General features: G+C 41.6%; 3 protein-coding genes across 6 annotated transcripts; 2 read left to right on the forward strand and 1 right to left on the reverse strand.

The window, feature by feature from the left end:
* Positions 1-310: 310 nt before the first annotated feature.
* LOC121615478 (midnolin-like) lies at positions 311-4,375 on the forward strand. The gene is made up of 8 exons (XM_041949843.1): positions 311-343; positions 483-727; positions 836-923; positions 1,016-1,078; positions 2,022-2,561; positions 2,717-2,822; positions 3,201-3,458; positions 3,763-4,375. Exons 2-8 carry the CDS (start codon positions 495-497, stop codon positions 3,933-3,935), a joined length of 1,461 nt encoding a protein of 486 aa, XP_041805777.1. The 5' UTR covers positions 311-343; positions 483-494; the 3' UTR covers positions 3,936-4,375.
* A 1,628-nt stretch (positions 4,376-6,003) lies between these two features.
* On the forward strand, positions 6,004-11,119 carry cirbpa (cold inducible RNA binding protein a). Of its 4 annotated transcripts, XR_006007254.1 has the most exons (8): positions 6,004-6,114; positions 6,929-7,039; positions 7,167-7,273; positions 7,520-7,652; positions 7,747-7,882; positions 7,987-8,045; positions 10,559-10,641; positions 10,738-11,119. XR_006007254.1 is itself a non-coding variant. In XM_041949617.1 (7 exons), the coding sequence occupies exons 2-7, from the start codon at positions 6,940-6,942 to the stop codon at positions 8,631-8,633; spliced, it is 549 nt and encodes a 182-aa protein (XP_041805551.1). In that variant the 5' UTR covers positions 6,004-6,114; positions 6,929-6,939; the 3' UTR covers positions 8,634-9,539. The 4 variants fall into 4 exon arrangements, 3 of the variants coding, with proteins under 3 accessions (XP_041805551.1, XP_041805552.1, XP_041805554.1); XM_041949617.1 differs by lacking the exons at positions 10,559-10,641; positions 10,738-11,119 and adding an exon at positions 8,620-9,539; XM_041949618.1 differs by lacking the exons at positions 10,559-10,641; positions 10,738-11,119 and adding an exon at positions 9,278-9,539.
* A 987-nt stretch (positions 11,120-12,106) lies between these two features.
* On the reverse strand, positions 12,107-14,349 carry ndufa13 (NADH:ubiquinone oxidoreductase subunit A13). Its single transcript, XM_041949372.1, has 5 exons — positions 14,227-14,349; positions 13,435-13,513; positions 13,248-13,319; positions 13,075-13,144; positions 12,107-12,348 (listed from the first exon to the last, which is right to left on the reverse strand). The coding sequence occupies exons 1-5, from the start codon at positions 14,318-14,320 to the stop codon at positions 12,229-12,231; spliced, it is 435 nt and encodes a 144-aa protein (XP_041805306.1). The 5' UTR covers positions 14,321-14,349; the 3' UTR covers positions 12,107-12,228.
* Positions 14,350-16,119: the final 1,770 nt, after the last annotated feature.

Genomic DNA, 16,119 nt, shown 5'->3' on the forward strand with positions numbered 1-16,119 from the left:
CAGTAATGTGGTGATTTATTATTGAAGCTCTGAACAAAGTCAAATATTACAAATTACACTGTGTCTCAGGACATTTTGACATGATGACACTCTGTACAAATTGTTGGAGCGCTGTGCAGATTGCATCATTTATGAATGGCGAGTGAGGCACAAAACAGGGTGGAGCCTGTGAGGAAACAGGCGTTTTGATTGGATAGCATAGGCTGACTGGCCTCGGCGCCCTCGCTGATTGGCTGTGTGTGTAGGTGGGCGGGGCCCGTACCGGCAGGGTTGGGGTGTTTTACGCTCGGTGGAGTAGTGCTGCGTCGGTCTCGGCAAGAGAGTGGAGCTGCCCCAACCTGTTGTGAGTAGACCGCTCTGTAATCTGAATTTTTAACGTTTAAAGATGCTTTACACTGTTCATGTAATGAGGAGCAACGCTTAAGAAAAGTTAAATTCAATCCAGCGACCAGAATCTGATGTTTACTTCGGACCTTTCACAGTAAGTCAGCTGAATGAAGCAGCAGCAGCAGCGGGGCCTCTGTCGCTTCGCCCCGGGCCGCTCTGCACTCTGCGGGGCCGGGGTCTCCGCTGGTCAGCCCACCATGCGTTTGTCCATCACCTCCACCACCGGCAGCCCGGTGGAGCTCACGGTTCCCCGAGGAGAGACTCTGGAGGGACTGAGGACGCACATCTCTCAAAAACTCAGACTGCAAAGGGACAGAATCGTCCTCCTGTACAGAGACAAGTGAGTTGTTTGGTCTCGTGCACTGATGCTCTGCTCCATGTTGAATCTGACACCTAATTTCGAGTCATTTAGTCTTAATGTGCTGATTGTAATTTGGGTATTCGGCAGACAGCTGACTGCAGGAAAGCTACTGGACCTGGGTGTCACAGATGGCAGCAAGCTGACCCTGGTCCCTGTCATTGAAGCTGGTTTAGTTGTAAGTAAGCCACATCCTACACTGGAGGAAAAAACATTTGATCACACTCTACAACACTGTAAATGTTGTTTTTTCTAATTTTACTGCCACAGTGCTCGACTGCTAGAGCTGAGAGAAGTATGATGGACGTTTTGGAAAGTTTAACAGAAGTCCAGGTGAGAGTTTGGTTTCATGTCTAACTGTATGCTGTACATAAATAGACACAAGTTGAGTGCATGAATGAGAGAGAATTAAAGAATCCAAACTCTGCACTGGTGTGTGTTTTATACATATTTTGTTGAGAAGGATGTAACACAATATCTCACTGCTGTCCGGCGAAAACCACCAGTTTTTTGTTAGTTTACAGCTTCGCAACAGTGCATTTTTCAGATAACCCTTTGGGGTTTTAAATGGTTAATTTGCTCAAGACTTGTGATCTTTTTCTTAAGCCACTAAAGCTCAGTTTAATCCTTCAGTGTATCCTGAAAGAATTAAAAGTGGCCAAAGATGAAGAATCGTGGTTTTTATTGGACATTGACCTATCTGTGATTCAGCTGTTATGGGGAGAGAAAACCCCACACATTCTTGTTTTCGTGTCAACAAAAATATGCATCGCATGCAAATGTTATTGCATCATGTCCCTCACAAAGGAAATGCATTACATGACAGTCATACAGCTACATGCTTCATTAAGAGGAGGTAAAGCAGAAAGCTGTGACCTAAAGTTTATTTAAAGTTATAATCCTCATGATTTTAATGAAATCAATGCATTTGTTTCTGCAATAGCCAATCACTGCATTTACATTGATTGATTGCTTTATCCCTATAGTTTTCATAGTGACTGGCAGGGTCCGCCATTCCAGCCATTCAGGTGTCCTACAGAGGAGTAATTCACAGTAAACAGTGAATTCATGTAATCTAATACATCCATGATGACTTCCTCTATATTAAAACAATGGTGGTTTATTTGGCAGATACACCAGTTGCTCCTCTGTTGTAGGTTGCTGCTCAGTGAGTGTTTGTGATTGTATCAACCACACACACTGTTACCATGGTAAGCACAGGTGTTGCCAAATTAACCAGGACTGAGATCTCAAGGATTGCAATTTTTCCTGACAGATTGGCGACTTCCTGTCTGGCCGCTCGCCTCTGACCATTAGCCTGGGCGTTGGTGCCCACGTGATGTACGTGCAGCTCCAGCTGTCTGCACAGAACGTGGCGGAGCTGCAGCAGCACCAAGACTTGACAGGTGGGAGCAGCAGCCAGCTTCAAGCTGGCCTGCCCAGCTTGAACCATCTTGACTCTGCCAACAGCACAGGATCCACTACCTTACCTGCTTCCCAAACCTCCACTCCGACCGTGGACTCTCCTGACTCTGCATCCTCAAGCCAATGTAGCGCTCAAAGACCCAGAAACTCAACAGCTCCCACATCTCACCCATCCACCGTTGCTGTGAACTGCCACCACACCTCGTCTCAACATCAGTCCTGTCCTCCCCATTCTACATACACATCTTCTCCTGTTTCCAGTATGTCTTTGCCCTCTGCTCATCCTCATGCCAGCTGTTCTCTACAAGCAGCGACACCAGTCTGTTCATCTGCTCCCACCGGGTCCATTCCTGGACCCCGAAGCCCACCACCAGCCTCAACCTACACAGAGGTTAGCCTTACATATATACCTGCAAAATTCAACACAAATCACAATGCATTGTCACAGTGTCACCACTATGTATTATTAGTAACAAATTAGAGTCCAAAAATCACTTTTTAGTAGTTTCGCTAGTTTTTATCATCTGTTTCCCTCTTGTTTTACAGAGTGACGTTCACGCCTCATCTACTGCAGAGCTGTGCAGGCAGCCAGGAGCAGTCATAGAAAGTTTCATGAGCCACTCTCCAGGCGTCTTCTCCGGGACTTTTTCTGGCAAGTGTGTGAGCAGCAGAGGCCTGAAGAAAGAAAGAAAGAAAGAAAGATAGAAAGATACACACACAGAGGCCTGTGCTTTAAGAGCTAATTAACAACAGCTCAGTCATGTTTTCTAGGCCTGAAATTAACAATCACCTGATTTGTGATTTTGCTTATAAAATAGTGGAAATGCCCATTATATTTTCCCGCTGTCCACTGAGATGTATTCAGACTGCTTGTCTTGTTCACCATTAGTCAACAACCCAGATATTCAATTTACTACGATACGACTGATAAAAGCAGGAAATCAACTTGTACGACTTATTTTGCATTCACTGTTATTTATCCAGCTCTCCCTCTCATTTCCCCTGCTCTCTTCTTATATCCCATCATCAGGCACACTGGCCCCGTGCGGTCAGAGCGGCACCAGCCACCCTCGGAGGGGCATCGCCATCATTCTCCAGATCCTCAATGACCTTCTCAGAGCAGCCTGCCACCACCAGGGGGCTCCACCTGCCCCCTCTCCTCTCCACTGTTCTGCTTCAAATGCTTCAAACCCTCCAGCCAGCCTGCTGCTGGCAGCAGAGGAGCAAAGCAAAGCAAAGAGCGAAACACAGGCGCTACAGAGCACAGAGCGCCTCAGTAAAACATCAGGTGAGCTTTAACAATTATATTTTATACTTAATCACTGGAGGAGTTAGTGTGTGTGGGAGTCTTTGAATTGGCCTACAGTGTAAACTTCTCCTGCTACTCCTCTTTAAGTCTTCTATTTACTTTCCTTTTCATCCAACACGTGTTTCCATTATTTTATTCTGTTTTTCTGGAGTCTTGTTTATTTTGACCTTTTGGCCAACAGTTGTGAACCACATTTTATACTCCCATTTATTCTTGAGAAAACACACCAAAAATTAATTTTTGTGCGGCATCTCTAACATGTTACTTCTTCGCTCTCGTGTAGGTGAGGAGAGTCTCCCCCTCCACTCGTCCACACAGGAGAATCGAGCATTGCATCGTAAGCTAGAGCGCCTGCAGTTTTTGATGCACCAGAGGCGTCTTCGCAGGCGGACCCGCAGGAACTCACACCTCTCACAGACGTCTCACCCGTACCAGCATCGCCACCATTGTCCATAGTCTCCTGGACGGAAAAGATCCACCCACTGTGATAGCAGTGGCAGCTTTCTATTGAGGGCGCCTCAAGGAACCAGACCAGAGCTGACCTCTGGCCTTGTGGAACAGGGGAAAGCGCGGCAGAGTGCATGCTTTGTTGCTCTTTTTAACACTGTGAGCATTTCTGGATAAAGTAAGATCCGAGGAGTCGGGTTCCTGCGGCTGTCACAGCACTGAGCATGTTCCTTCATGCAACACAATGGCTCTCATTGTTATGTAGCACGCCACAAAAGGTTCTCGTGTACATTTTCATGCATTACTTCATGGTGCTTTGTACAAAGTCTTCTTGCTGTTTGTGTATGTGTTCTGATGCCTTAACCATACATGTCTTGAATGTAAACTGTATGTTTTGTTCTGTGCAGAGGATGCTCCTATGAAAGGCTTCACTTATGCAATATTAAAATGTAAACACAAAGAATGGGAAAATATGCAAAGAATAAAGGAAAGAGTGGAAGAAAATGGACACATTTGTGTGTCAAGCCCTTTTCAGACATGGAACAGTCACACTGCAGCTTTCGTCCATCTGTTAAAGTGGTTTATTTCTGCCATTCTGTAATTTTCCTTACAGCTTCGTTCACGCGTGACATTTACGGAGTGATTTGCAATGCTCACGTGATATTTGACACCTGGTGTCTAAGAGGGAGCGATACCTAAAAAGTAATGATACAAAGGAGGAAGTCTCTCAGTTCTCTCACAGCCTGCATTGCTCAGTCTGGTGACGGAGAACTTAAAAGATGTTTTTATTCACCCAGGTTTTCAACCCCCTAACATGATTCTACTCATAACGTGATTCATAAGGTTTCTGACTTTGTGTCAGGTAAGACTGTGTTCAGGGAGCAGCAGAGTTAAATGGTTTGCTGCCCTCACATACATTTTGGCTGCTCCTGTTAATACCTAGCAGCTGATCTCCTAATAATTGTTTAAGTATTTCATTCATCTGTTTGTTTGCTTGGCAAGTCAACCAAATATGAGTGCTGTGTCCCACAAATCCGATGTTCCTCATTTGAAGAGATCCACACCTTCACAAATGGAAGCTGTTCAGTACAAACACACTGGTGCCTCAATTCAGGTGCTGAGGAACAGCTGACAGTTGCACACTGAAACCAAGTCTACAAAACTTTGAAATCTCATGAGATGCTGTGCTGCTCACACCTCAAGACTGTTGTCATATTGGCATGAGGGTCCACAAACTAAAGTCAAGGTGGACTGATGTTGGGATTATTCCACTCAGAGAAATCCAAGACTGACCCAAGTTGGCATGATATTCAACAAGATTCTTGTGTTTGTGTTGATATACTCTGTCATCCATTATGCTCTTGAGAGACCTTCCTTCCATCCAATCTGCTCTCCAGTCTGTAGCTATCTGAAACATGCATGTACACAATTATTACTTTATGGCATCCTAACTGGAAGCTAATTGTTGTCTAATATACAATTTACACAAACGTGATGTGAAAATCCGAGGCTTGATGCACTCAGAGTGGACATTTAAGTGAAGTAGGAGACATCTTGTGTCCAGTAGTAGGTAAATGTTTGCTTTTTCAGGTTCATAAATTGATTTTTCAGTAAATAATTTTAAGATTATTTTTTTTAATTGAAGAAATTCAGTTTGCAAACTTAAGTTGGGCAACAGCATCTTAAATACAGCAACAATGTTTGGCCAGAGGATACAGACAACATATTAAAAACACGTAACAAAACAAAACAAAAATCTGAAATATTTTGGAGACTACAATATCAAAGAAATTTTGAGATACATGGACTTCATTCAACTTGTTTTTTGGGCACAGAATATTTATGGATGATTAAAAAAACGTTTTAAGTCATTTTAAAAACAAGGTAGAGCGGGTTTATTGGTCTTCCACTTCTACTTATGAATATGATATTTACCCAATATCAAATTCACCACATGTGAAATCACTGCATTTTGTAGATTTTTGAACCAAGTCGCGAGGCACTAAAAATCCAAGATGTTATACCGGAGGGTACAGTAGGTGGCGGTATGTTACTCATTGAACTACCAATAAATCAAAGGAAGAAGACGTCACCGCGCAGAGCGCTGAAAAGCTGAACGCTCCTTCTCCCTTCTCTCATTCGACCGGTCGATCCACTCCGCATTCTTAACAGTCCTGCCAGGGAAAAGGTAATTGCTATTTCACAACTATTTCTAGCAGTTTTTCACGGCGCATCAGACGTGTTAACATGCATCTATATTTGCAAGGCCTTGCTAATATGGTCACTGTTTGCCTGGTATTATATATTAAATGCTATGTCTTAAAAAATGTATTCTGGGAACACTAGCTCATCGACGGTAAATTTGATGTGATTAATGTTAGCATTAAATCGGTCAGCATTAGTCCGTGCTTAAATGTTTCGCATTGTGTTGCTGTTCGGAAAAAAACGTGTTAAATTGGGTAATTTTTTTTTCGCATTACCCCGATTTTATTAAATTCTTCGAGCAATTATGTAACCCAGAATATAAAGCATCTCGACGCATGTGAAGCTAATTGCTAAATCGGTCAGCGACACAAAAGTGAGGACCATGAGCTCGGTGCTACAAAATGGCGCTGAAAATTTCCGCTAGCTGATCCGCTAACCAAACGATACCACGTTTAATGGCCTCGGGCCTTTTCGACATGCGTTCATCAATGGCGGCAATCCATTCGATTTTTATTAAGTATCTGATCTAACTTTTATTTAAGCTTTAGTCGGAATTGATGCTTTCATGCCAGGACCTCTTGCACTTCATACGCATGTATTTATTGTCATATCACATAGCGGGACTGGTGACCTAGATTTCTTACTGCGTGAGCGTGAGCTAACGGTGGTCCCCGATGTTGATGAAGCGAGAAGCAGGCGTGCCGCGCTTGAAGTTTACCTTCCAGATGACTTTAAATGCTTTGTTTTGCCGTGTGTGATTGTTTTTTTTTTTGTTTGTTTTGGTCTTTGTTTTTTAGCTTCATTGAAGATGTCGGACGAGGGTAAATTGTTCATCGGAGGATTGAGCTTCGAGACCAACGAGGAGTCTCTGGCTGCGGCCTTCGGCAAATATGGAACCATCGAAAAAGGTTAATCCTTCGGCTTTTTTCGGTTTTTATTTTTGATTAGGCATCCTTCCTGTGCGTGACGAAGACGTTTTATTTTTCGTTGTCGACAATACCTTGCATTAAAACGTGCTTTCTTTCCCTCCATTAGTGGACGTGATCAGAGACAAAGAGACAGGCAGATCTCGCGGTTTCGGCTTTGTGAAGTACGATAATGCAGATGATGCGAAAGACGCAATGACAGCAATGAACGGCAAGGTAAATGAACAATTCTCGATTAAACACTTAACATATTTATTTACTTTTCATAATTTTTTTTTATTTATACCAAAATGCCTCAATTTTTATCCAGTTGACCACTAGCCTAAACTCATGTCTGCATGTTGTGTGTTTAAGTCTGTTATGCTAGAAAAAAATTGAGGCACATGGCATGTATATATATTTTTTTTAAATAAATCTTTGATATTGCATTTCTTTCTCTTGACAATGGCATATGTGCTTCAGTCTCTAGATGGTCGGGCTATTCGCGTGGATGAAGCAGGAAAGGGTGGACGCTCCAGAGGTGGATTCCAGTCAGGCACACGGGGTGGCAGATTTGGAGGATCCCGGGGGAGAGGTGGGCGAGGTTACTCCAGAGGTGAAAGCTGGTGTTCTGTATTGTGGTGATGAATTTGTTCTACATACTGTTAATTCTTCCACATTTCTCATTTTTTAATATGTTGTCTTTGGAGGAGGAGGATACAACGGCGATCGGGGCTATGGTGACAGGAGTTACGGAGACAGGGGCTTTGGAGGTGGAGATAGGAGCTTTGGTGGCGGCGGATACAGGAGCGGTGGCTACTCCTCAGGCGGCTACAGAGAAAATAGGTAAGAGGCTTGATGCTACTGTTGAGACTTTATGACCGATTTGCTTGTGTTTAGAGAGAAGAATAAATAGAAAGCAATAATGTGAAATCTTTGTCCTTTTCCAGGGGTCAGGGTGGATATGGTGACCGCTCTGGAACCTACCGCGATGGATATGAGAGCTATGGTAAGCATGACTGACATGCATTTGTACTGTGTATGTAGACTTATGTTGGGGCTGTTAATATCAAAATTTAAAATGCCACCAAATTAACCTGCATCTAGACACACATTATTTACTTTAAACCAGTTAAATAATTTACAGCAATACACACACATTACATTATGTGTAAAATTCTCATTTTGTTGGCTGTGGTAGATTTTAAGCACCTAATCACATCATTAAGCATCATCCCACATTGAATTTAATCAGACCATTTCACAGCCCCAACATATGGGAACTTGTATCATGTATGCCCCTCAGTTGTGTACCTGAGCCCAAGTCGATGCCTCTCTGTATACGGTTGCCAAATTTTGCTAGCCCCCCCCAGCCCCACTCTGGTAGAGAGGCTGGCAAGCAATGACAAACTTAGCAAATGCTGAATGTTATTCTGATATTGCTGGTATCTAAGCTGATGGATCCCCTTATGCAAAAACTGAGGGAGGGTTTTTGGACTGTCTGGTGGGTTGAGGGGATGTTGTGAAACTCCAGTGTTGGAACTTTCAGTGTCTTTACCTGTGTGCCCACTTCTTATCCTCAGCTGCACACGAGTAAACGTCTCCCTGATTCAAGATCATCACTTGGCTGGCTGTATTTCAAAGATGCGCTCCTCAAGAAAAATGTCCACGTGTTATTGCTGACCTTAGTTTTGTAGTTCTGTTGTAGTAGCTCAAGCATCTTTAAAAAAAAAAATGTAGCCATGAGTTTTGGTCATTCCTTAACAATGTTACAAATTACAGTTCAAGACTTGAACTGCTTGATTGGGCATCTTTATTCTTCAAAGGTCGTTTGTTAACTAAAAGGCATCTGTGTAACTGATTAGTATTTTTAAGTCCCGATTTGGGGATCGAACAACGGCTCTCCACATGGCTTTTCGTTGAACGGCCACCTTCATCGCTGTAGACGTTTTTTTGACCAGCACGTTAAAGTGTTCCCTGACTTTGATTCCTTAGTTTTTTCTTTTTTCCCTTTTATTGAAATATCCGGTGGGGCTTGTTTTTTGTTTTTGTTTTTTCTTTCCCCTGTCGGTCTCTGTGACTGGCCTACCTCTTGCCAGGTTTTAAACTTCTTGAGGAAAGATCTAATTACTCTTAAACAGGCTTTTGGGGGATTTATGCTAAATTCCTTTTACTATTAAAAACTTAGTTTAGCTGAGGCTCCTGTGTGTTCAATTTCCCAAAAGAGTGAATTCCTTTCAGACTGGTGAACTACACCTCCGAAGTGGCCGGCTGTTCATGAAGTCTGTCCAAGGTATCTTCTGTGCTCTGCTCAACATCTGCATTTTAAATGTGCTGTAAAATGGACTAATCCTTGTTTAAGTGATCGAAAAATGTAACTTCGTTTTCCCCAAAGTAAAATCACAGCCGGGAACAGTTTTGTACTTTATGTTCTTTGTATGATCAACTTTTTTCTTTGTCAGTTTGGCTTCATGGAGCCTATTAAACAGACTGTGGAAAATAATCTCGATTCTTTTGCCTTTCAAAACTATCGCATGGGGGAGTTTAATGCTGCGTGAGAACCACGTTGAACCAAGTCACCTGCTCGAAGCACTGAAATTACACATGGATTTCTTTGGAGGGCAGTTGTTAATTGGCAGTTTAGTTGGTTCACTAGATTAGAGGGATACGATTTTAATTGGGTTTTTAAAAGTCCACTTCATTTGACAAAGCTGCCTGTCTGGTTTTCTAAGATTTCAAACTAGAGATGGTTTTCGGCCCAGTGAATCATGTACAGGTCTCAAACCATCTTGATGATGTACCAAACCTCTAGTGGGGTTTAAATAGTAAGCCCCTAAAAGTGGCATGTGGAAATGCTGGGGAAACATCAGCTGGTGTCTGGTCATGTTAATGCTTCATTACGTTCAAGAGGTCAGCTACTTCAAAAACCTACAAGTCCTTGGAGAGTGAAGTGTTGCGCCTACCAACAAGTGCTCATCAGAGATGAAAGCTGCTCTCTTGCCTAGGTCATATGTGGAGAAAGTAGGCCAATGCACGTGAGGTAAAAATCTCCTTTTGCTTTGCTCACATCCTTCAAACTCAGTTCTCATTGTTTCCATGAATACCTTCAAGTTAGTCGTTTTTAGTCCTCTGCTTCAGATGTCGCCTTCAACATGCCATGGCCCCTTCCCCGAATCTGATTCATACAGAAGTCCATTGACAAAATGTTTCTATGAAGCTCCTCTGGATTGTATTGTTCACCTCCCGAGTCCACCAAAAAAAGAAAGCGTTGGCCTCTAAATCGTGCGTAGTATTGTGCTCAGTCCACTTCTGTTCACTGCATTAGTCCTCAAATTTGCTTCAGTAATGTCCCACAGCAGTCCTAATGTGCAAGGTGTCTAGACTGTATTCATTCTTTGTACCCTTAACATATAAGCGGTGAGTTTCAGACTCATGAATAGGGTTGCATGCGTTTTACTGTGGCTTGTTTTTTGTCATACGTTAGTTGCCAGGCTTAATCCATCTCTTAATCCTTTTCTTTAGATTAAACTGACCAGCAGAGGCTTGACTGGATCTCCTCACAGCTGAAGTGTCCGGCTTTAGATGGCAGTGATTGCAGCTATCAGGTAAAATCTCTTAATACTAAAAGCCCTCATGTTTTGTTACTGGTACAGTCAAATTTTGCCTGTCTGATTATATAATCTCTTACTGTCCTGTTTTAGGTCCAATGTGCTGCAAAGGTGTAGCTGTAAGCAGTGGCTACATGGGAGGATCCTGCCAAGTAGCAGTTCACGGCTTTCATGTATACCGAACGTGGGCTTGCCTGAAAGACACTTTTCAAATGTCTGCGATTCAAAGTCCTTGATATTCAATTAAGGCAAAAGACGGGCAAGATGGCAGACCTGTATGCCATAGTGACTGAACGATTCCTTTTGAAGTCTCCCTTTTGTCTGAATTGAGCTAGGAGGCCTCTTCAAGCAGATTTTCAGATGTGCTGTCATGACCACCTTAAGGCCAAGCAGTTCAAGAAGATGCCTAAGCCCTATTTGATCTTTTTGTACTGCAATTTCAAAAATAAAATTGGGAGTGACAACCAGAAACTGTTTTTTTTGGTCACAGTGTCTTTATACCTGCCTCAGTATTTTACAAGGGGATTTAGAGTTGAGTCATTGAGTTGATATACATTTCAATGTTCATGTAAGCTTTTTAGTGGACTGTGGGTGGTGATTAATATGAACTGATACAACCCTGATTCCAGAGAAGTTTTTTTTTTTTTTAAACTTGCTAATCCTTTTTGACATATGCTCAATGATTGACTTGTCAGCTTCATTGATTTTTGTAAATATCTGCTTATTGTGAGTTTGATGCAGCAACACATTTAGACAAGTTGGGACAGGAGCAACAAAAAACTGGGAAAGTTGTGGAATGCTCCAAAAACCTGTTTGGCTCCTTCCACAGGTAAACAGGTTGATTGGTAACAGGTGATAGTATCATGATTGGGTAAGAAAGGAGCATCGTGGAAAAGCTCAGTCGTTCACAAGCGAGGATGGAGCGACGTTCACCACTTTGTGAACATGTGATTGTATAAAGGATGTTGCTACATGGGCTCAGGAACACTGTGAAACAGTTCATTTGCAAATGACTACATTCTGCGTTAACTTGTGAAACTGATAGTGTCCCAACTTTTTTGGAATCTGGGTGTTAGATGTGAGGTGGGGGCAATTTGGAAAAAACAGGGATACTTCCATTTCATAGTTCGATTTAAAATCTTTGCTGAATTAATGGAGATGAATTCCTTGTCAGACACAGCATGTGCTGAACTACTGGCTTTCTCCACAGTAGTTAAGGCACTCTGCACATTCAGGCTCAGTCTGCTGAATTTATGCAGTTGTCTGCATGTGTGTCCTGTGTTCATCAGACCTGAGAGCCTTTGTGTAGAAGCTATAATTAGGCTAAGTTAAAGACCAGTCGATAGTGCATTACTCATTGTTTGAACTGTACACAAACTGAGTACAAGTGGAAATGCAACAAAATAATCTGATTGGTCCAACCTGAAGAAAAAGCTATAACGACAAGTAAACCAGGATGAGGTACAGAAAAAAAAATACTTTAATATTGAACATTTACAAGCTGAATTGAGCACAGGCTCAGGTCCACGTGGTGCTGGCTGTGGAAGGTGGAGAAGCTCAGGACACGGTTTGCCTTGGTGGCGCTTACACGTACCACACAAAACCGAAGCGCTTGTGCAGAAGCTCTTCACGGGGCCGGAGGTTGAACAGCTCCTCGGACAGAGGGGTGACCCAGCGGTCCGTATGGAAGACGCTCTCACCAACCTGCACAAGCGTTAAAGACACACACCATTTGTGTCAATACAGGAACGCTGATGTTAACCAGCATCTGGATCTGATCACAGTTAAAACTTGGATTATTACTCCTCTTTTAGACCTCTCATAAAGCAAAGAAAAACACTGTAGTACGTTCCAACTGCTGCTGGGATGTTCAATAATGGCATAAAGATGGCATGTACAATTCCCATTTCAATCTGCCACGCAGTTTCATTATGTAAGAAATGTTTTTTTTATAGTATTTATAATTTTTATTCATGGACAAAAAAAGTACTCAATAGATATATGTTTAATTACAATATAACAACTGTCTGCAATTTACGGAGTCTTCTATACCAACAAAGTTCAGTATTATGGTTAACATGATGAATTATCATTTGAACCTGAATTAGAATCAGTGGTTCTTGGCAATATTACATAAAATCACATACGCTATCCTTAAAATTTTCTTCAAAATTATTTCAATTCCACCTGAGAATAAAGTTTGTTATTGTCATTTTTAGATATTTTAAAAAGCAAACGAGTACGAAATCGTTGAAGCATCCTGTGTATTGAATTCACTGAATACTTCCTAAAATTATGGATTAAGCAGTATTAGGCAGTTTCCAGTAGAAGTAGGCTGAAATCAGCATTTAATGACAGCAATCACATGATGTTAATCTCTCAAATGTTGCAGTGGAGTCACAACAAAGACTAATCACAGCTTTTCTTTACCTTCCAACCTGGAACGTCCTTCATGAGAATCGCCTCTTCCTCTAAATTTTCCCTCATCATCCGTAAGAACCTGAGGAGAAATTCATCTGTTATACGGAGAGCTAACCTGACAGAGTAACCATCAGATTAAAAACAAAACGTGTGTGCCAGGACTTTTGGGTTTTATTGGTCACCTTCGGTCTTGCTCTGCCTGCAGCAGGGGCATCAGCGCGACCCTGGCTTCCATCTCCTCAATCTGTAAGCGCCTGCAACGCACAAACACACATCACCAGTAGCTCCCCGCCTGCTTGTGAAACATCATACAGAGTTGGACTGTCACAAACATTTAAACCCAAGGCGTAGTTACAAAACTTATCTCACCTCCTCTCTCTGTTCCACTTGAAAAGTCTCCAGTACCCAAACACCATGACACCAATGCCAATGCCAAACATACTATATCCTGTTGATCAAAGAATTCATCAGTGACAGTTCATAGCAAAATGATAAGTTATCACAGATGAGTTAATGAGTTACATCCCAACCCCATGATCAGCTCGGTTTCAAAATCAGCCTATTTAAACCTGTGTCCTGATTGTACAGCAGTAATATCTCACATGTCAATACTTGGTAAATCTTACAAGCTCGAATCATCTGTTACGCACCAGTACAGAATCTGATGGGTCAGACTTCAGCCCAGTTGTAAATAAAAGAGTTGATGTTGTGGTTTTCACACAACAACTAAGATGTGTGTGCCCAACTAAAGCTGCTGGAATGAATTGCACTGAATGAAGTCTAACGCTAACCTCCAATTTACAAAAAAAACAAAACATTTTTTTGATGTGACTGAGGCTGTAATGAAACAAGTGCCAGTGTTAGCTAGTTAGCAAGTAGCTATCATCACTGTCAACAATGATTTGCACAAAATTTTTGTTAGGCCCTTTTCATATCAAACAGTTAACGGACACGGGTATTGAGCCTCCACATAACATGTATAGATTTTCAACTTTCAACGTTTTAATTTTAGTAGATTAGCTCCTGTGTCTGTCCCACTGACGCTAACCTGTTAGCATTAGCCGCTATTTAGTGAGTGGTAAATGTCACATAGCCTGTGCATGTCCAACAATTCGTGTGTGAACCTGTGTGTTTCGGTAGCTCGGTGTGTAATGTAAGTACCAGAGAGTCCTCGTTTCGGTAGATTTCTCTTATAATCAAACGGAGAATAGCCTCCCGGAGGAGGCATGTCCTGCTTCACCTTGGACCCCGCCATCTTCCTCCAGCCGTCTCTACCAACAGCTGCTGACGTCACTATTGGGCCGCTTCCTCGCTCATGCGTTAAAGCATGTGTGGCACTCTACCGCCCCCACCTGTCTGGATGAGAACTTCTTATTTTATGGACCTTCACGGCCACGCAGGTTTTAACATATTCTAATTAGTTTATAATATTTCATATAAACGAAACATTAATACTGCAGCTACGGTCATAGATGTTTTAATTTGTACTTACAGCCAAGTTCCCTTCCCATATTAAGTCCAGTATTATAATGTTCCTGTAAAAGCTTGAAACTTGCTTGAGAAGAGTACTTATAGTGAGCAACACTTAATTTAGCCAAAATTAGTACTATTGTTTTGTGGCAATGCAGTGCAGACTACTAAAATCTCCAACAACTTCATTAAAGAGCATGCAAAACAGCAGTAGAAGTAAAAGTACAAAAGTATTGTGCAGAAGCAAAAATCAATTTCAGTACTCATTATGCAGCAAAATGCTCGTCACTGAGTTATATGACTGCATTTTATATAATTTGGATTGTTATTCATGCATAGACATGTAAGCAGCATTGCAATGTTGTATCTTCTTGAGGTATAGATCATTTTAAAGACTTCATATCCATTTGAGCAGTTTGATCTGTAACCATGCATCATATTTCAGTAGCTGATTATGTTTTGCATGTGAATATAAAGTAAAACTGAATGAATGAAACGCAGTTCAAAAGTATAAAGAGGATGGAAACACTGCCTCAAACTTGTACCTTAGTAGAGTACTTCAGGTGTGAACTGATTTACACACTCGAATGTGCAGCTCACAGCTGGTGGTTTGCCTTCTGCAACTTTTATGATAGAATTTTGCGTACTGAGATTACCATTTCATTTCCTTCAGTCGCTCTTTCTCCTCCACAATGGAGGGGCTTTGGAAGAACAGATTTGAAAATCTCTCTGATCATTTCTCTAGTTGAATTCTGTCAAGATGCAATAGTGAATGCCAGGGAATTGATGCAAAACCCCATTCCCTGATCATATGAGAAAGTCAGACCACTGAAAACTTCATCCCATTAAGTTTGTAGACGAAATGTTTAATGATTTTTTTTTAATGAAAACAAGAGTTTAAAATGTATATTTTTATTATTCATTTAGGAGCTAGGAAAAAAAGTAAACCAAATAAATTTAAACATAAGTTTGTACAATGCAGTTAAGATTGGGAAGCAGAGAAATTATGCAACATGGTGAGGGGTGTGAGATAATCATGGTCTTGTGTATTCCAGGGTCTTGGTAGCTGGGAGATGTTCCCTTCAAGAACCGATTCAGGGCCGAACATACGCCGCATAATGCAGGGATTATGGCTGAATAAGTCGGAGGAGATGTCTGGCTCCAATGTGGCCACTTCAGCTCCTTCAGAGTTTGTATTTTCTCAGCAATGACGTAACACTCGAAATAATCTTGCAATGTTGACATTGATATAAAATAAGCAAATTACAGATGGTAATTACAGATGAATTAAGAAACGACACCATGCTTCTTAAGCTAAGGTGCAAAATGAACAGAAGGGTTAAGGGTAGGCATGCAGTTAAACAGGAAAAAAACAAACAAAAAACAAAAACAAAGCTAGAATAAACTCTTCTTTGTGGAAACCACAATACACTGAGTGATATGGGTGATCAGTCAAAAAAACAAAACAAAAAAAAACCAAAATAACTTACTGTAAATACAAAATAAATTCAAACCTTTAACTACAGGGGTGTTGTACTGAAATTTTTTACAACTTAGTTTTTCTGTTTTTGCTTAGAATAAATG

The sequence above is a fragment of the Chelmon rostratus genome, chromosome 12, assembly GCF_017976325.1.
Source record: "Chelmon rostratus isolate fCheRos1 chromosome 12, fCheRos1.pri, whole genome shotgun sequence".
In the NCBI taxonomy this organism is placed as follows: Eukaryota; Metazoa; Chordata; class Actinopteri; order Chaetodontiformes; family Chaetodontidae; genus Chelmon; species Chelmon rostratus.

Bases quoted from the DNA above. Each gene is read 5' to 3' on its own strand.
- LOC121615478 (XM_041949843.1), top strand. From the start codon at position 495: ATGAAGCAGCAGCAGCAGCGGGGCCTCTGTCGCTTCGCCCCGGGCCGC. The intron at 728-835 runs GTGAGTTGTTTG...GGTATTCGGCAG, and splicing joins GTCCTCCTGTACAGAGACAA to ACAGCTGACTGCAGGAAAGC. The intron at 924-1,015 runs GTAAGTAAGCCA...TTACTGCCACAG, and splicing joins TCATTGAAGCTGGTTTAGTT to TGCTCGACTGCTAGAGCTGA.
- cirbpa (XM_041949617.1), top strand. From the start codon at position 6,940: ATGTCGGACGAGGGTAAATTGTTCATCGGAGGATTGAGCTTCGAGACC. The intron at 7,653-7,746 runs GTGAAAGCTGGT...TTGTCTTTGGAG, and splicing joins TGGGCGAGGTTACTCCAGAG to GAGGAGGATACAACGGCGAT. The intron at 7,883-7,986 runs GTAAGAGGCTTG...GTCCTTTTCCAG, and splicing joins GGCGGCTACAGAGAAAATAG to GGGTCAGGGTGGATATGGTG.
- ndufa13 (XM_041949372.1), bottom strand. From the start codon at position 14,320: ATGGCGGGGTCCAAGGTGAAGCAGGACATGCCTCCTCCGGGAGGCTAT. The intron at 13,320-13,434 runs GTGAGATAAGTT...TGTGCGTTGCAG, and splicing joins AAGTGGAACAGAGAGAGGAG to GCGCTTACAGATTGAGGAGA. The intron at 12,349-13,074 runs GTAAAGAAAAGC...ACGCTTGTGCAG, and splicing joins AGGACGTTCCAGGTTGGAAG to GTTGGTGAGAGCGTCTTCCA.